Below are 19,430 nucleotides of genomic sequence, written 5' to 3' on the forward strand. Positions count from 1 at the left end.
AGTCGTATATCAACCTGATCGCTGGAAAGGAAATTCTCCCGAAGGAGGAGAAGGAGTGATGAAGCTAAGGACACCTTCGCTATGGTCAGATTGTAACAAGTGCGCAACTGTCGCTCACAGTCGGTGGATCATGTTTGAGGTTATCAGGGGTAGGATGCAGGTGCATAAATACTCTGATGTGTTACGATTGGTTGGAGTAGGTCAGGACATACATGGGCAACCACGATACCTTTTGGCTTTGCCGGATTGCTGGTCTAGATATTTCTTCTTGCTCACACGAGCTTTACAACATTCGTTATATCCTTTTGATCAAATATCATCAACTTCACGACAGATCGAACTAGTTGTCTTCTTATTGGTGTGGCGTTGATGCTTGATATGCATGTCTAATTGCTGTTGGCGGCTGCGGCCTGTCTCCGAGCAATCAGCTGACTTAACGGCACATCATCGTCCTGTTCGTCGTAGAACTCCACATCCTCATCGACACCAAAATCCTTCAGCCGTTCGCCCTCTGAGTTTCGCCAAGCTGCCTCACCTTCCCGCTGTTTACCGTTTTCCCTACTTTCACCGTCCTCTTCTTCCTCCACATCATCACTAGCATCATCCCCATACGCATAGTCTTCCTCATCCCTGACCATCTCCCCATCCATCTCATCCTCCACCGTATCCCTCTCCACAGCCCCAGCATACGGTCTCCGCCTCCTCACGGCATCCTCCGCCTGCCTCATCTTGAACGCGGCCACCGTATCCTCAGCATTCAGATCGGACTCCGCAAACCGAAACGCATCCGCATTCACCGCCGTCGCATTCCTCCTATACGCCCGATCCGGATCCGGAGGCGGCCAAACCGTGCCCTCGTCCTCAAAACCATTCGTCTCGAAAGCCAATCCACTGCTCAGACTAGGTGTCGGAGCCAAGGGATTGAACCACTGCAGTGGAATTCTCGAATCCATACCCTGGACAATGTTTGACCAGATACCGATATCGTACGGGAACTCCTGTTTCTTGATACGTATCTTGGTTCCGTCGGGACTAGGTAGGTAACCGCCATACTGGCGCGCACGGCGTAGAAGCGTTCTGTGGCGTTCAATCTCCCAGCCTTCGATTGTGGTTTGGTTGATAGCCAGGCACCAGAGATTTCTCAGTAGGAGGACACCGAGGATGAAGAGGGTGATTGAGTTTGTCAGGAGGACGGCGAAGAGGTGGCCTAGTTGGAAGGGCGTGGGGCCGAGGTAGGAGGGCATGTCTAGGTTGGACCAGAGGTGCGAGAGGCGGATGAAGAGGAAGTATTGGAGGAGGGAGAGGCCGAAGGTCGTGTAGAGGAGGAAGCGCAAGAAGTGAGGGAAGGTGGTGTGGCTGACGCAGTTGTTGGTCCAGGGGCAGTGGTGGTCCATTTTGGGTATGCATCTTTTACACTCCTTGCAATGATGCGCTCTAGGCGGCTTCGCGGCATCGCACTTCCGACACCATTTTCGGCTCTTCCCTGCGATATCCAGACCTGTCTCTTTGCCAGATGTATCGCCGTGTTCATCTCCCTTTTCAGCACCTAGCTCTTTCTTCACACTCCAATCCTTTGGTATCGTCCCGGCATCAACGAAAACACTCTGCGTATACGTAATCCATATCAAGACCAAAATCATATTCGACACGATGAGTTCATTCTTCGTAAGCGGAGCGGGTTCCAACTGCGTCAACAGCCATTGCGAGGGATAGCCGAGGAAGAAGATGAGGACGTAGACAGCCGGGACTGCACATTGATTGATTTCCATCATGCGAGGGACATTGACGTGAAGTCGTTGATGTGATGAACGTTGGCAGAAAGGCAGGATGACGTTGCGGATGTGGAAGGGAGGTTTCGCGTCGACTAGGGTTGTTTGCGGATATGGTGGATCGCGAAGACACGTGATTGGACGATCATGTAAAAGCAACGGCTCACACCTTTCATTCGTCCGTCGCCATCTTCTACCAACCACTTCATCGCGCCTGTCATCTCCATTCCCGCAGAGCTTCCAAAAGCTCTGTTACTTGTGCGAATGCCATGGCGCTCTCAACATGGCCGTTTTTCCTCCTCATACCCACTTTTGTTCTAGTACACCTGTTCGTTTCGCCGTACACCAAAGTCGAAGAGTCGTTCAATATCCAGGCTATCCATGATATTCTCGTTCATGGGATACCTACAGAGAATACAGATCAGTTCTTGACGGCGAATTACGATCATGTCAGTTTTCCAGGGAGCGTGCCGAGGACGTTTGCGGGCGCGTTGGTTTTGAGTGGGTTGAGTAGGCCTGTCGTTGGGTTCTTGGGGGATATGGCGCAGGTGCAATTGCTTGGTGAGTAGATTTGAGGATGTTGAATGGAAGATGGAAAGGCTGATTGTGGGGACAGTGAGAGGAGTACTTGGACTGCTTAATGCGGCTTCGCTCGTTGCGTTTGGGAGGAGCGTGCAGAAGGCTTTTGGTACTAGTGCTGGGGTTTGGTATGCGCTGTTTCAAGCCAGCCAGTTCCATGCTATCTACTATGCTTCGAGGACGCTGCCTAATATGTTCGCTTTCGTTTTCAGTAAGTTGCATAAGGTGCTTCGTACATCTATTGGCTTACATCGATTTAGGTAATTTGGCCTTGCGAAGCTTGTTGCTCGCATACACTGTACCATGGAGCGCCTCCAACATCTCAGGATACTACCGGCTGTGCTTGTATCTGCTCACGATTGCCGGTGTAGTTTTCCGCTCGGAGCTAGCGATCTTGGTGGGAACAATCACCATCTACTTGTTCATCACTCGGAGGATATCCATCACGAGCGTCATCATCCCAGCTGGACTTGGTGGCCTCGTCATCGGCCTACTCTGCACTGTACCTCTGGATTCATTCTTCTGGCAGTCTTTCCCGCTGTGGCCCGAGTGGACGGGCTTCTACTACAACACTATCCAAGGGCATTCGGCTGACTGGGGTGTCTCGCCATGGCATTACTACTTTGCAAATGCCTTGCCACGATTACTGCTGAACCCCGCAACCTATTTGCTTTGCATACCGGTTGCGGTCATGAACACATCGACATCTAGACGAAGTCTGGATCTGCTTGTTCCACTGCTCAGCTTTGTGGGCCTGTACAGCTTCCTTCCGCATAAGGAGTGGCGTTTCATTCTCTACGTGATTCCAGGTTTGACTGCCGTAGCTGCCGATGGAGCAGCCTGGATCTGGAACCGCAGAACAAAGTCGGTCGTATACGCTACTCTAAATTTAGCTTTACTAGGGTCAGTTCTGGTATCATTCATTGCATCCACTGCGATCCTGGGTATCTCCAGTCTCAACTATCCTGGAGGCGAGGCCCTTCACACGCTACACAAGGAGATGGAGCACCCGGCTAGAAATCACTTCAATGTATACTTCGATAACCTTGCTTGCCAAACAGGCGTCACGCGATTCCTCGAGAGCCACAGAGGACCGCAGACAGTGCTCGATGTCCTTGAAGCACAGGACACTTTGAACAGCAGAACATGGACATACGACAAGACTGAAGGCCCAAACGTCCTGTTGGACCCAATGTTTTGGATCAAGTTCGACTATGTTCTTGCCGAGAGCCCGGAGAAGGTTATAGGTAGCTGGGAAGTGGTCCATACTGTATATGGATTTGGCGGGGTCAGGCTTCTGAAGCCGGGAGAAGAAAGTGGCTCGCTAGTCGAGCACTCGGATAAGAACACTTCGCAAGATAGGTGGGCGTCGAAAGTTGCAGCGACATGGCATGGATTGGAAGGATTGCTGAGGAATAGCCTTTTGAGAGGCCACTGGGCTGAGATACGGATGGAGCCGAAGATTCGTATTTTGCAGAACCAGATGAAGTAGTCGCGGGAAGTAATGAGCAGCCACGACCAAACGTGTAACAATTCAGTCGATCCTTCCCTTGGATGAGGTGGTTGTTTGGTGAAAGTCCGCGGGCGTCACTCGCGTTGAAGGACCCTTGCGCTTCGCATACCCCGCCACGCGGGCTTTCTGCCCCACCAAGCTCTCTCTTCCCAAGCATCGCGTCGACACCCAGTCCCACCACTCAACGCACCACTCTTTGACACCTCAAAGCACCTGAGAGTCTGGAGTATATCACACTGCACAACATGTCAGCCGACGCGTTACCGAAGCCCGTCGTCTACTGCGGAGGCAAGCATTCCCACACTCCATTGCGACTAGGGCTAACAAGAAGCAGTATGCAGTCTACCACCTGAAGTAGGTATGACACCGAGACGCGTTGTAAGGGAAATCGCGACTGACAAGACCAACCCATAGTACTGCGAGTTTGGCGGCACAACGAAGAAGTGTGAGGAATGGCTAGAAGAGGCGCATCCAGATCTGCACGCGAAGCTGTACTCAGCAGGTACGTAGAGTCAGCCATATTGGGAAGCCTATGGGGCGCAATACGTATGGGTCAAAACACATCTGCTAAGCCCCCTCTAGAAGCGCTACAGCAAAACATGGCCTCCCTCTCCGTCGACGCCCAAAAACGCGCCGAAAAGGACGCCCAGAAGAAAGCCGCCAAAGCCGCAACCGCCGAAGCACGAGCAGCCGAGACGCGCGCATCGTCCAAGATCCTCATCAAGCGCATCGAGCGCAACAAGCGGAAATACGTCACCGCCGTACAGGGTCTGGAAGCGTTTGGTCTCGACATCAAGAAGGTGGCCAAGGACTTTGGCAAGAAGTTCGCGACGGGGTCAAGTGTCACCAAGATCCCCGGTGGCGGCGAGGAGATTACGGTGCAGGGTGATTTGAGTGAGGATATCTTGGAGTTCTTGGTGGACAAGTACGATGAGGTGCCTGAGGATAACTGCGAGTTGATAGAGGATAAGAAGAAGAAGAAGGCTGAGGGGGGTTGAATCGTTTGACGGGGTGATCGGTGTCAGGAGATGAAGTGTATATCAGCATAAGCATAGGAGTTGTTTGCTGGCGCGTGTAGGCGCAAGATAGAAGATGAGGAACTCATGGCTGGAGGCCAGTCCACTGTAGAGGGCGTAGCTTCGTGTTTATCTGCATCTATACCTTCGTTGCAACATAGCAGTGCATATGCCCAGATGATAGGGCTATCGACGCGTCTCTTGTGCTGCAATATCCGGGATGAGAAAACATGCGTTGTCCATTGTACACCTTCGATACGTATCATACATCTGCAAATGTACTATCGCGATAATAAAACGAGTTAAATCATCCTCGAAGCAAATTGTGATACTCATTTAGCATTCGAAGGATACTAGTTGCGGATTACGCGTATGGGATGTGGAAGGGTCATGATGAATGGTCATGGCACGTGCGTGCTTAGCTGCCTGTCGAGAGCTCCATCATTTTTCTCGGGTCGTTGCCTCCAGCGCTCTCACTATATAATCAACCCTAGGGCGCGCCCACAGCCCGACTTATATCAATCGCACGGCCTTTTCCTTTTCTTCATTTTCGAGGACACGGCGACACGATAACTCGCCGCACACAGTCCTTAATTTGCGCGCCGCCGACTAGAGAAGGCGATCCCAAAAGCGCAAGCCGCGCAAAACCACGATACCCACCGCGACCATGTCGAACGACCAGAAGAACCTCGGGCAGTACAAGTATGCGGCCATGTCAAATTTGGTCTTGCAGGCCGACAGACGCTTTACACACCGCGGGAAGGATGAGCACACTGGCGACCCCGAGTCGCTGGCAGGTCGCATCAACATCAGAGACATGGGCGGACGCACAGCGCGTGACAGCGCAAATGCGCAGGCGGCAAAGAAGCTCAAGGGACCTGGCGTTGAGCGCGGAAATCTGAACGAGGGTGGCGATGTTCTCGAGAGAGAGCAGCGCAAGCGGAAACGGGACGATGGCACCAGCGCGTTTGGAGCCACTGCGACAGCCGACTTCAATATCGAAGGCCTCACATACAAGCCGCGGACTCCTGCGACGCGTCAGACTTTCGACCTTATCACAACCCTCGTGAGCAGATCTCTCGGCGATGTCGATCCTGCGACTACGCGAAGTGCGGCCGATGCGGTCCTCGAATATCTCAAGGATGACACCATGAAGGACTTCGACAAGAAGAAGGAAGTGGACGACCTTCTTGGTACTTCCATGGGCGGAAAGGAATTCAACGAGCTGATGAACCTGTCCAAGAAGATCACCGACTACGACGCGCAAGACGACGAGGAAGGTGACGAAGAGATGGCAGACGGCGATGGCGCTGACACGGGCGACAACCAAGGTGTAGCCGTCGTATTCGACGACGAAGAGGAGGATGAAGACGGGCCTCAGACGTTCGAAGTGCGAGATGCCGATTCCTCGGACGAAGAAGACGAAGCAGAGGCGCCTATAGAGCAGATTGGCGAAGACGAAGACCAGAAGGGTGGAGGTTTCGCCGATACCGAAGAGACGATAATACAGGGCGACACGGCCACCGCAGACCGCACAAACGGCGCAGACCAACTTGTACCCGCACACGAGATCGACGCCTACTGGCTGCAACGGCAGATTGGGCAAATATACGAGGATGCGCATATCCAGCAGGAGAAGACACAGGAAGCGCTCAAGTATCTCGCAGGAGTCTCGGAAGATGGCGAAGAGAAGGAGCTCCGTGAGATTGAGAACGACTTGATGGATCTCTTCGACTACGAACACCACGAGCTGGTTGCGAAACTCGTACTCAACCGCGACAGGGTCGTCTGGGTTACGAGGTGGCGAAGGGCTGCTGAAGACAACGATGAGCGAACAGCTGTCGAGCGGGAGATGAGGGCTGCCGGTCAGCAACGGATTCTGCAAGAGCTGCGCGCAAGAGAGACTGGCGTCAAGGCTGAAGATGGCGCTGACGCTGGCACTAATAAGATGAAGTTCAACCTCAAGGACATCAACCTTCCAGATGCGCCGAACGACGTGGAAATGGCCGACGCGAAACCGGAGGGTATCGTGGGCGGTCTACAACCATCGAGCCGAATGGTAAATCTGGACAACATCGTGTTCGATCAGGGCAACCATCTCATGACGAACGCAAGCGTCAAGCTGCCTCAAGGATCCACGCGCCGCCAATTCAAGGGCTACGAGGAGATCCACGTCCCTGCGCCGAAAGCGAAGCGCGACCCCAACGAGCCAGCACTCATGCCTACCTCCGAGCTACCAGATTGGGCGCGTCCAGGTTTCGGTAACTCGAAATCGCTCAACCGTATCCAAACGAAGTGCTTCCCGACAGCGTTCAACGACGACGGCAACATGTTGATTTGCGCACCCACTGGTTCTGGAAAGACCAATGTAGCCATGTTGACAATGCTTCGCGAGATCGGCAAGCACCGAAACCCCACGACTGGAGAGATTGCGCTTGACAACTTCAAGATTATCTACATTGCCCCGCTCAAGGCTCTTGTGGCTGAGCAAGTCGGTAACTTCGGCAAGCGTCTGGAGCCATACGGCATCAAGGTCTCTGAACTTACCGGTGATCGCCAACTCACCAAGCAGCAAATCGCGGAAACTCAGATCATCGTCACCACCCCTGAGAAGTACGATGTCATCACCCGCAAGGCTACTGATACCAGCTACATCAACCTCGTTCGCCTCATCTGTATTGATGAGATTCATCTTCTTCACGACGACCGTGGTCCGGTCATCGAGAGTATCGTCAGCAGAACTCTGCGACGCAGCGAGCAGACTGGTGATCATGTGCGGATTGTCGGATTGAGTGCCACTCTTCCCAACTACCGCGACGTTGCGAGCTTCCTGCGTATCGACCCAGACAAGGGTCTCTTCCACTTTGACGCTACTTTCCGACCGTGTCCGTTGAAGCAGGAGTTCATCGGCGTTACAGACAAGAAGGCCATCAAGCAACTCAAGACGATGAACGACGTTTGCTATACCAAGGTTTTGGAACAGGTTGGCGAACATCGCAATCAGATGCTTATCTTCGTGCACTCCCGAAAGGAAACCGCCAAGACTGCGAAGTACATTCGTGACAAGGCACTCGAAGAGGAGTCAATAGGCAAGATTCTTAAATCAGATGCTGCCAGTCGGGAGATCTTGAGAGAAGAATCCGAGTCGGTTCAAAATGCTGACCTCAAGGACGTCTTGCCTTATGGTTTCGGTATCCATCACGCTGGTATGTCGCGAGCGGATCGTACTGCCGTGGAGGATCTGTTCTCCTATGGCTCTATCCAAGTCCTTGTGTGCACAGCAACACTGGCTTGGGGTGTCAACTTGCCCGCGCACACCGTCATTATCAAGGGAACGCAGATTTACTCCCCCGAAAAGGGTAGCTGGGTCGAACTTAGCCCTCAGGATGTCCTGCAGATGTTGGGTCGTGCCGGTCGACCTCAATACGATACTTACGGAGAGGGTATCATCATCACCACACAGTCTGAGATCCAGTACTACCTATCCTTGCTCAACCAACAGTTGCCTATCGAGTCGCAGCTCATCAGCAAGCTTGCAGATAACCTCAACGCTGAGATTGTTCTGGGTAACGTGCGCAACAGGGACGAAGCGGTTGACTGGCTCGGCTACACGTACCTCTTCGTCCGAATGCTTCGTTCACCCGCTCTCTACCGAGTCGGACCAGAGTACGAGAATGATACTGTGCTGGAGCAAAGACGTGTGGACCTTGTTCACGCCGCTGCACATGTATTGGAGAAATGCAGTCTGATCAAGTACGATAGGAAGACCGGTATGCTCAACCCCACAGAGCTTGGAAGAATTGCCTCCCACTACTACATCACCCACAACTCCATGGCGACATACAACATGCACATCCAGCCCGGTATCAGCGCTATCGAGCTCTTCCGTGTCTTCGCACTCAGTGAAGAGTTCAAGTACATCCCGGTCCGTCAAGATGAGAAGCTTGAGCTTGCGAAGCTACTAGGAAAGGTCCCGATTCCAGTCAAGGAGAGCTTCGAGGAAGCCCAAGCCAAGATCAACGTCTTGCTCCAAGCTTATATCTCCCGCCTTAAGCTGGAAGGATTGGCGCTGATGGCTGACTTGGTCTACGTTACGCAATCCGCTGGACGTATTCTTCGCGCCATCTTTGAGATCTGTCTCAAGAAGGGTTGGTCGCAAGTCGCTAAGCTGGCTCTTGACATGTGCAAGATGGCCGAGAAGCGCATGTGGCCGACCATGACACCTCTTCGCCAGTTCCCCACGTGTCCCCGCGACATAGTGCAGAAGGCTGAGCGAATCGACGTTGGCTGGTCGAGCTACTTCGGCCTCGACCCGCCAAGCATGGGTGAGCTGTTGGGTATGCCCAAGGCTGGCAAACTTGTCTGTGGTCTGGTAGAGAAGTTCCCGCGTCTTCAGATCGAAGCGACCCCCAGGCCAGTTACAAGGTCACTACTCCGTCTGGAGCTGACAATACGACCTGACTTCGTTTGGGACACAGAGCTGCACGGAGCCTCAGAGGCATTCTGGATCTTGATCGAGGACTGTGATGGCGAGCAGGTGTTGTTCCACGATACTTTCATCCTCCGAAGGGACTACTCCGATGGCGACGCCAACGAACATCTGCTGGAGATGACTGTGCCCATCGACGAGCCCATGCCACCGAACTACTTCATCACCGTTCTCTCCGACCGATGGATGGCATCTGAGACCAAGCTCGCTGTCTCGTTCCAGAAGCTTATTCTGCCAGCCAAATTCCCTGCTCACACTCCCGTTCTGGATCTGCAACCTCTGCCTGTTTCTGCCCTGAAGAGGAAGGAATACATGGGCTTGTACGAGAACATCGGTCGCTTCAACAAGGTCCAGACACAGACTTTCAACACCTTGTATACCACAGATGACAATGCTCTCATTGGCGCATCGGCAGGCATTGGCAAGACCATTTGCGCTGAGTTTGCCATTTTGCGACACTGGGCTATCAACAATGAAGGCCGCATTGTCTACCTAGCACCATTCCAAGAGCTCGTCGACAACCAGTACAAGAACTGGAATGAGCGGTTGACCGGTCTCAGTGGAGGAAAAGACGTCGTCAAGCTCACTGGCGAGACAACGGCAGACCTGCGATTGCTTGAGAGGGGTGATCTCATTCTTGCCACTCCTTCGCAGTGGGACTCACTCTCCCGTCAATGGCAGCGCCGGAAGAACGTCCAGTCCGTCTCTCTATTGATCGCCGATGAGCTGCACATGCTTGGTGGCACAAACGGCCATGTCTACGAGATTGTTGTCTCCCGTATGCAAGCAATGGCAACGCAACTAGAGTCGAAGCTGCGCATCGTTGGATTGAGCGTGTCGTTGTCAAACGCACGAGATATTGGCGAATGGATCGGTGCAACCAAACACACCATCTACAACTTCAGCCCGGCTATCCGAGCAGTACCGCTTGAGTTGAAGATTCAGTCGTTCACGATCCCCCATTTCCCATCCTTGATGATGGCTATGGCGAGGCCGACCTACTCTGCCATCACGCAAATGTCTCCAGACAAGCCGGCCATGGTTTTCGTCCCGAACAGGAAGCAAGCCAGAAACTCCGCTGCTGACCTCCTCAACGCTTGCATAGCTGACGAAGACGAGGATCGCTTCCTCAACGTTGAAGTATCTGAGATTCAACCTATCCTTGAGAAGATCAACGAGCAAGCGCTGGCTTCGTCGCTGTCTCATGGTATCGGATACTTCCACGAGGCCCTCAACTCTTTCGACAAGAAGGCTGTTCAACATCTCTTCAAGGTTGGCGCGATCCAGGTGCTCATCGTATCGCGCGACTCTTGCTGGGAGATTGATAGCGGTGCTCATCTCGTCATTGTTCAAGGCACTCAATTCTACGAGGGCCGCGAACATCGATACGTCGACTACCCCATTAGCGATATCCTGCAAATGTTCGGCAAGGCCGGCAGAGTAGGACTGGACAAGTCAGCCAAGGGTGTGCTTATGCTGCCTGCGGTGAAGCGAGAATACTACAAGAAGTTCCTTAACGAGGCTCTTCCAATTGAGAGCTACCTTCCCGACTACCTTCACGACGCCTTTGTTGCCGAGATCAGCGCGAAGACGATTGAGTCAACACAAGAAGCTGTCGATTGGTCAACATACACATACTTCTACCGCCGTTTACTCGCCAACCCCAGCTACTACAACCTCCACGACACGTCGCACGAGGGACTTAGCGCGCACTTGTCCGACATGGTTGAGTCGACCCTGAAGGAGCTGACCGATGCCAACCTCATCGAGCACGATGAAGACGAGGATGCGATCACACCTCTGAACCCGTGCATGATCGCGGCGTACTACAACATCTCTTTCATCACCATGCAGACCTTGATGATGTCGCTCAACGGCAGGACAAGTCTCAAAGGTGTACTGGAGATCATCACAGCCGCCACCGAATTCGAAGACATTCAAATACGGAGGCACGAGGACCACATCCTCCAGCGCATCTACGACCGCGTTCCCTTCAAGATGCAGGAGCCCAACTTCGAGACGCCGCATTTCAAGGCTTTCGTTCTTCTGCAGGCTCATTTCTCACGCATGCAGCTCCCCGTCGACCTGGCCAAGGACCAGGAAGTTGTCTTGCGCAAGGTGCTCAACATCCTCAGCGCAAGTGTCGACGTTCTCTCATCCGAGGCTCATCTCAACGCCATGTCCGCCATGGAACTCTCCCAGATGGTCGTGCAAGCAATGTGGCAAAAGGACTCTCCTCTCAAGCAAATTCCCCACTTCGACGCCGACACCATCAAGGCCGCCCAAAAATTCGGCATCAACGACGTCGACGACTTCATCAACGCCATGGACGAAGACGAGAACCCAGACTACAAGAAGCTCATCTCCGCACTCGACGTCGACCAACGCCAACTCGCCGACATTGCAAACTTCACAAACAACTTCTACCCCAATATCGAAATCGAGCACGAACTCGTCGACCCCGAATCCATCGCTTCCAACTCGCCCGCCCAACTCAAGGTGCGCATCACGCGCAACATCGAGGAAGACGAGGAGCCCAAGATGGAAGTCCACGCACCGTTCTACCCGGCCGACAAGACGGAGAGCTGGTGGCTCGTTGTGGGAGACCAGAAGGAACACACGCTGCTTGCGATTAAGAAGGTGCCTATTCTGAGGAAGTTGGAGACTGTGCTTGAGTTCACGCTCGAGAAGCCGGGTAGCCATGAGTTGACGTGCTATCTGGTTAGCGATAGCTATCTGGGTGTGGATCAGGCGCCTAGCTTCCAGGTTGAGGCTGCGGAGGGTATGGATGAGGATAGTGAGGAGGAGGAGGATGACGAGTAGATGCTTTGACTTGCATGGTTGGATTTGATGGGAATCGTATCTGGAGTGCATATTTGTCACGCAAAATTGGGTTGTGGCGTGACTGGGCGTTACGAAGTTGGATTGGCTGTATAGTAGTCTCTTGTTAAATCGACGCTTTTGTTCATACGCTTGGCTTGTCATGTTCACGCATCCACAATGAGGGTTTGCTATCATCCCTGTAACTTTGGTACATGCTTCGTCATATATAGGTATGCAACACAGGTTCGGAAGTCGAGTCTACTGGCATCTGCCACGCATCGCCCACCCACTTGTCCAGCCGTTCTTTTTCCGCTGAAAACTGCGTGTGTCTGCTCGCATCCTTCATTCACCATGCAAGTTTCAAGTTACATGTGAAGATGTGCGAGGTGCGATGATTGGAGCGTGTAACAATTCGCTGGTTTTTCGCGGCGGCTACATAGTCGGAAGCCCTCATCACGTGACACAGCTGCATCCGTCTGTGGCTGACCGGTCTGTCGTACGTCTTGGCCCCAGCAGGCTACATTGAAATCCTCGTCTCACAGTTACCTCGCAAATCTAAGCCTTGTTACCCTGATCTTGTTATACTCTCCAGGCAAAACGAGCATGACTTCCATCACTGTCCTTGACGAAGTGGCTACGAGAGACCCCTTTACTCTGATTCTCAAGAGCAGTTCGAACGCCTCGAAGTTTCTGCAGCTACCAGCCGAACTACGCTACGAGATCTACGGGTTTTGCTTCAGCGAAGAAGTCTACAGTTTCGTCGATGCCGGTTGCAAGTTCAACATATCCACCAGAAGCCATGGGTACAATGAACGAGCTCGCAAACTACCAAAGTGGCTGCTAACAAATCGGCAAATACTGAGGGAGAGTACCCAGTACTTTTTCGAGGAGTCTATGTGCTGGATCTGGTCCAAAGCTCACAAAGCCCACATGACGAAAGGACTGACATCTATCCTCTCGCTCACAAGAGTCCGTTCATTGCAGCTCACTACTGGCTTGTCAGTCATCACGATGGAAAAGAGCGACGAAAAACATTTGGCTCAAGCGGCAATCATCTTTCATCCTCACAGTACGTACACGGCATACCTGAGCAGCCTGACGAGATTCTCTACGATCGATATGCTTCACCTACGAGTCCTCAAGCTGCGAGTCAACATGCCGTATTCGTACTCGTTCCATCGGCTCCGCTATCGCAACACCCTCAAGAGCTCGGAGGTTGATATCACCGCTCTTTCGAAACTGGGCCCGGGTTTGAGAAGAGTTGAGTTCCTTATTCCCGAACCACAAGTCGACAGTACGTCGGAGGATGAAGTGCTATTTGCTGAGATTGCATACACTGCGGTTCAGACGGAGCTTGAGAATGTCGCAAAGCGCTTGGTTTCCCACGAGGGAAGATTGTCGGGATACATCGCAAAAGACTGGTTAGAGAGAAAGACTTTCCCAGGTCACCAAGTGCTAGACGGCGATGAAGCGGCGGTCGGATGCGATTGGCACCTCGACATCTCATCTGCAGAAGGGGTTTCAAAAACCTCCATTCGACACAAAGGAATGTCGAGCTGGGAAGACATCAGTGGAAAAGATGCTCGATTCCACAGCCGCAAAGAACTTCCTGATGGGCAAATCGAGTGGTACAGCGCGACACATGGGAAAATTAAGATTGTGGTCGCAAACAGTACGCTTGGAAGGGCGAGTTACACATTGCCTTTACATGTCCAGATCTAAGAATCTTCATTATATCACTGAAAATAAGTATTGGAAGTTTGTTGACGGCACGACGTTTTGCAGATGTGCTGGCGATAATAAGTCGCAGCTTTTCATAGAAGAGCCTGTCAAATATTTGCTTCGTCGATTACTATCTACCTTTTTATGTAACTTATCAATCTTCTCAAGTAGCGTTAGCAAAGACGAACATGCATCGCAAATTTCCTTCACCCTGACATACCGTTGAAATCGGGCCGTCTTTGGAGGGACTTGTTGCGGGGCCCTACGCGATACCTGTAAACTTGCGGCTCCTTTGCACAGCCTCCACAAAGTTCAGACCTCGGGAATATATCGACGAATATAGAGTTGGGCTGAACGCGGCCGGATACCTCTATCATGCCGCGTGATGGGGCATGCATGTGTGCGACTTGTTTCTTTTGCTGTGTAGGTGGGGTGGGGTAGTTGGGTGGTCGCGTAGACTAATGCAAGATCCCGCGTCTACGCTTACGGAGATTCTTCTCATACCTAGGTAGCGTGCGAAAGATTCACTCTTCATCAACAACCGTTCCGTTACGCCTTCTGGTAGACGTTTATTTACTGGCCAAATGAGATTTTGAAGAGTGACACCTTGAAACAGCGTGGTCATTTCATTTCCTTAAGGCTCTGAGATTGTGCGCAATATTTTTGGGCAGGCTGTCGTGTTCGATCAAGCCTGACATCGCGCTACACAGGAAGAGTCCCTCGGAAGAAGTAGACATAATCGCTTATGTGCGTACGGAAGGCATCTGGGCATTTACCTTTCCAGGTCTGCCAAGTATGGTAGGGTTTGCTATGACCCCCCACCGGTGAGGCCATGCACGAGCGCCACATGTTTTGATTGGAAGAGATTGAAGAAGAACATGTCGGTCGCCCTGATTTTAGGCTACCATACCCCTCTTGTCAACTGTATAACCACGGTAAACGCTGGAATCTTCTCGCCTCCACACACAATCCGGCGTCACCAAGCCCCAGTCTCGTTGTTGACAGGATGGCATCTTCAGACAGTAGCGATAACCCAGCTGGCGCTGAGTCCTTAATCTCCACAAAGGGTGAGTGACCTTCCAGAGCCGCGCGCCTTCATCGGTGCGTTCCACGGCGTTCCGCTTATCACGGACAGTCTGGACGACGCTCCTCACCAACACAGCCTATCTGCCAGGACTTCTGACCCTCGATTATTCGTTAAAACGCTCCGAATCCGTCTATCCCCTCATCGTCCTGTACACGGATGAGCTTCCACTGCAGGCGCATGAGGCACTTGATCGCCGAGGTATCCGGAAGCGGCACGTTCCCTATCTGTTGCCTACAGCCTCCAACGACTACAGTAATGATCCACGTTTCTATGACTGCTGGACCAAGATGGTGCCCTACGGGCTTACTGAGTACGAGAGAATTGTACAGCTTGACAGTGATATGCTCATCATGAGAAACATGGACGAGTTGATGACCCTCGATCTCGATCCGCCTGAAATGGAAGGAAAGGGCAATAAAGTCTTTGCTGCATCACATGCATGCGTGTGCAATCCTTTGAAGAAGCCACACTACCCACGAGATTGGTATGTGTATGCCCCCACATCCTTAGCTACCTTGCCTTTCCATGTCTTCAGCCTTGTTGAGATACGAGTCACTAAGATGACAACAGGATCCCCACCAATTGTGCGTTTACACATCAGCATGACAAGCCTGATGTGGCGCAAAAGGTCGGCTCACCCTGCACAACTGGACTTCAGTACATGAACGGAGGCCTCCAGGTAGTCAATCCAAGCAAGGCTGTGTACGATCTCATTCTGGAAGCCCTACAACAGCCTCAAACAGCAGATTATGCTTTTGCTGACCAGTCGTTGCTTTCCGATCTTTTTCGAGGTCGATGGGTTGCATTGCCATACATTTACAATGCTCTGAAAACGTTGCGATGGGGAGGTGTTCATGACGCAATCTGGAGAGACGAGGAGGTCAAGAACGTGCATTACATCTTGGCACCGAAGCCCTGGAACACCAGAGATGTACATCACGATTCCGACCGGGTATCTCATGCATGGTTCTGGGACATCAGCGACGAAAGGCAAGCAACCGAGAAGCAGTCTGGCATTGACGACGGATTTTGAACGTGGTCCATGAAACAAGTAAATAATGAACCTCTCCAATCTGAAGTAACAACAACTCTACTTGCGCCTTTTCCCATCCTTCTTTCCCTTGGAAGATTTCACGATAACCCGCTCCTCCTCCTCCTCCTCGGTATCGCTTTGTGAGTCACTCGCCTTTCCTGGGTCCTCAGAGTCTTCGCTTCGTTCACTCTCTTCTGAGTCTCTCTCACTATCCTCGCTATCAGTCACATTCTTCCCTTTTCTTCCAGTCTTTCCCCTGGCTTTAGATGGCCGGAGGTGCGCATCTGTTCTGCTTCTCAACGAAGAATACTCATCCATTCGTGTCTGTTCCAGTCTGGCGATATCAGACTCCGTCTGGCCTCCAAGTGTGCTCTTGAGATACGTGTCAAACTCAGCAGAGGCTTTTGCAACTGTAGAAAAATGTTCCTGAGAAAGCTCGACTCGGTGAGGTTTGTGACCGACCCCGTGTTCGTCATTCTTCTCCGTTGTCTCGAATTCTGCGAGGGCGATCGCAGTCTGGAAAGCATTGCGGATTTGTCTGTCGCATTTGTCAGCCTCATCTGTGCTAAAAAGCATCGTTGCGCTGATATATACCTTCCATTCCAACTGCCTGAACCAGCCTTCTTGAGTTCCATGTAATGCTCTTTGGCGAACTTCAAGATTTCTTTTGATCTGATCTTGAACTGATCGCCCTTTATCTCCTGAGTGCGCGACAGATGCATCTTCCAGATCCGAATCGTAGCATCTTTTTGAAGCCCAGGGTAGTAGAGACTGATATGAATGCGGGAACGAAAGGCTGGATCAAAAAGGCCCACACGGTTGGTCGTCAAGAACAGGATGCCCTTGAAGTTTAGATGTTAGATCGGCAGCCCCTCACAATAGTGTACCTGACAGCAACTTACACTGTAGTACTCAAGTGCTCTCAAGAACACCGACACGATCGAGTTGCGCTTGATGTCCGTCTTGTCGCGCTTCTGGAGAAAGATGTCGGCTTCATCTAAGAGGAGGACACAGCCCCACTTGTGTGCAAGCTGGAAACTACTCTCGAGATTGGTTTCTACCTCAGCTGCAGTGTCACCTATATCGCCGCACGTTATCGGGAAAAGCGGTCTTTTCGTAGTGTCGGCAACGCACTCCGCGGTGGAGGTTTTCCCTACGCCTACCCTTCAGTCAGTAAGCTTATCTCACCAACGTCCATTTGCAGGAGCACGTACCGGGCGCGCCATGCAGCAGAATAACCAAGCCTTTCCCTTTACCCCGAACAAGATCGATGGACTTCTGGTTATGCGGTCCATTTCCTCCTGTGGTAGGTAGTCGTGCGTGATTCGCAACCAATGCCCGCACAGTCTCTTTATGACCAGAGGGCAATACCAAGTCACTGAACCCGCTGGTGTATTCGACATCTCGGATGCAGTCGATGCTGAATTTGGCCCACTTGCGACTTCGCAGAACGAACCCGTACACGAAAGGAGGCAGTAGAAGTTTGTCCTCATCATCGAGATCGGCTGGGTCGGTCGTAGGCTCGAGGTCGAATCTATGGTCTTCCATATATCGCTCCTCATGCTGCATGTCCCAACCATAGTCTTTGTGGACAAGCTCGTTGTCGCAGCATCCGTCTTCTGCGCAGACGCCATCGGTGACGGTAGGGTTGACTGTTTCTTCGTACGTTTCTCGAAGATTGTGACCTACCAAGCTACCCACTCCTACAGGTGAGAGTGTAGTATGGTATCGAAGCATAGCCATCTTAGTGTCTACGATGATCTGGGAGTCGACCTAGTTATACGTCAACATATGATAAGAGGGAAAGCAAGGCCAAAAGATTACCTCCTCGTGGGGCTCATCTAGCGTGAGACCGTGGTAGTGTTTGTGCGACGCTTGATCGGCTTGCGAAAGCTGAAGGTACACGTTGCCTCGATGTATCAACCGCTGTCGTAGCTGTTCGTGAGACGGATCGAAAGCTAGCGGAAAGATGGGAAGACTAGTGATGGGTTTCTCTCCGTCGTATTTCCGGACTACAAACGTCTTTTGAACAGGTCCGTAGTGGAAACCATCAAACTCAAAGCTGGCAGTTTCCACAATGAATGTCTCACCCCGGTTCTCGTTTCGGGGTGCGGACTGGGCATCGAGAGCGGCGCGAGCTTGGAGCTCCGCCAATAGGCCGTGCTTCGCAAGAGGTTCGCGTCCTCCCGTCCACCTCAACACTCGGTATACCTGCGTATCGTTGTCGCTGGCCCTAACTTCCTGTCCATAACGGAAGAGATGCCATAGGTCTGTGTACGAAATGGTAGCCAGCTTCTTCGTTTCGATATCCCGCCGCATGTCAAACATCGGCTTGAGATCCGTATCATACAACTCTTCAAGTAGCTTCAGCTGCTGTATGGCTTCGATATCGACAGGCTCGTTGTTCAAGGGGCGATCAACCTCTATATCCGGCCTCAGGGTACCGACCTCATCGTGTTCTTGAACAGTCTCGTACAGTTGTGCAAGCTTCTTTCTTATTGGTTGCTCCAGGGTTATAAACAACTTGAACGGGTACTGGAACACCTAGAATTCGACATAAGTATCAGAGAAGAACTGCTTTATAATGACACTGCGAGATTTAGTGGACTTACAAGAGACGTTGTGCCGCTAGTCAGAAAGCTAAATCCGACACTTTCTGCAAGGTGCTCTAGCGTCTTAAGGAGTTTTGAAGAGCGAATGCGAATTCGCTTCGGGTTCTGTCGCACCGTCGGGATGGTGAGTGCCCTGGAAGGCGAAGTGCGACCGAGTCCGGCGTGAACGGAAGAACGCTTCCTGGACCGCGAATTGATGCTGATCCGTGGTTCTTCCAAAAGTACCTCAATGACGGAGTTGATTCCTCCTTTCTTGAACGCCGAGCTACCTACGTGGGTAATCTGCGGACGTGGTATTCCAGATGGTGCAGGTCGTTTGTAGTGTCCAGGCGGCGCTCCAATGGGGGGTCCGTAAACGGTGCCCGCTAGAGATCTTCTATCTTGCGTTCTTTCGTGATGCATGCTGACCTCTTTCCTGGACTCCGAGATCGATTCGTGGTATTCGATACCATTTGCCTTCCTATGAAGAGGCTGTTCACCATCCTGGCTCACATTGATTGTGATACGGCGTTCGTCCACATGACCAGGGCTTGGTGGGCTCTGAGTGTGTCCACTAATTTGCTCATTGTAATTGACTCCGATGGATTTGTTCTGCTCCCAGATCCGGTTATTGAAACCTTGATAGGAGTTCGAAGAATCTGCGGTACTCATGATGAGTATGTTCAAGGATCACACCGAGTGATGAAGCCGTGTATGTTCTCAATGAGAAGGTGATGGTAGTATGCGTCAGAGACAAAAGTATACACGCGTCGGTTGCCAAATTGCGTGGAAGAGAGAGTCTTTTGGG

At 52.0% G+C, this 19,430-nt stretch overlaps 6 protein-coding genes across 6 annotated transcripts; 4 read left to right on the forward strand and 2 right to left on the reverse strand.

Annotated features, from left to right (window-relative positions):
* Window positions 1-386: 386 nt before the first annotated feature.
* J4E87_002698 (uncharacterized protein) lies at window positions 387-1,769 on the reverse strand (the record flags this gene model as incomplete). Its single annotated transcript, XM_049374333.1, has 1 exon — window positions 387-1,769. The coding sequence occupies one exon, from the start codon at window positions 1,767-1,769 to the stop codon at window positions 387-389; it is 1,383 nt and encodes a 460-aa protein (XP_049236473.1).
* A 771-nt stretch (window positions 1,770-2,540) lies between these two features.
* J4E87_002699 (uncharacterized protein) lies at window positions 2,541-3,840 on the forward strand (the record flags this gene model as incomplete). The annotated part of the gene is made up of 2 exons (XM_049374334.1): window positions 2,541-2,559; window positions 2,609-3,840. The coding sequence occupies 2 exons, from the start codon at window positions 2,541-2,543 to the stop codon at window positions 3,838-3,840; spliced, it is 1,251 nt and encodes a 416-aa protein (XP_049236474.1).
* Window positions 3,841-4,106: 266 nt separating this feature from the next.
* Window positions 4,107-4,859, forward strand: TMA22 (Translation machinery-associated protein 22; the record flags this gene model as incomplete). Its single annotated transcript, XM_049374335.1, has 3 exons — window positions 4,107-4,133; window positions 4,276-4,363; window positions 4,444-4,859. 3 exons carry the CDS (start codon window positions 4,107-4,109, stop codon window positions 4,857-4,859), a joined length of 531 nt encoding a protein of 176 aa, XP_049236475.1.
* Window positions 4,860-5,544: 685 nt separating this feature from the next.
* Window positions 5,545-12,189, forward strand: J4E87_002701 (uncharacterized protein; the record flags this gene model as incomplete). The annotated part of the gene is made up of 1 exon (XM_049374336.1): window positions 5,545-12,189. The coding sequence occupies one exon, from the start codon at window positions 5,545-5,547 to the stop codon at window positions 12,187-12,189; it is 6,645 nt and encodes a 2,214-aa protein (XP_049236476.1).
* Window positions 12,190-12,792: 603 nt separating this feature from the next.
* J4E87_002702 (uncharacterized protein) lies at window positions 12,793-13,911 on the forward strand (the record flags this gene model as incomplete). Its single annotated transcript, XM_049374337.1, has 1 exon — window positions 12,793-13,911. The coding sequence occupies one exon, from the start codon at window positions 12,793-12,795 to the stop codon at window positions 13,909-13,911; it is 1,119 nt and encodes a 372-aa protein (XP_049236477.1).
* A 2,177-nt stretch (window positions 13,912-16,088) lies between these two features.
* J4E87_002703 (uncharacterized protein) lies at window positions 16,089-19,209 on the reverse strand (the record flags this gene model as incomplete). Its single annotated transcript, XM_049374338.1, has 6 exons — window positions 16,089-16,569; window positions 16,626-16,873; window positions 16,934-17,109; window positions 17,246-17,804; window positions 17,856-18,575; window positions 19,150-19,209. The coding sequence occupies 6 exons, from the start codon at window positions 19,207-19,209 to the stop codon at window positions 16,089-16,091; spliced, it is 2,244 nt and encodes a 747-aa protein (XP_049236478.1).
* Window positions 19,210-19,430: the final 221 nt, after the last annotated feature.

Source organism: Alternaria ethzedia, assembly GCF_023757985.1.
Source record: "Alternaria ethzedia strain BMP 0044 chromosome Unknown scaffold_4, whole genome shotgun sequence".
Lineage (NCBI taxonomy): Eukaryota > Fungi > Ascomycota > Dothideomycetes > Pleosporales > Pleosporaceae > Alternaria > Alternaria ethzedia.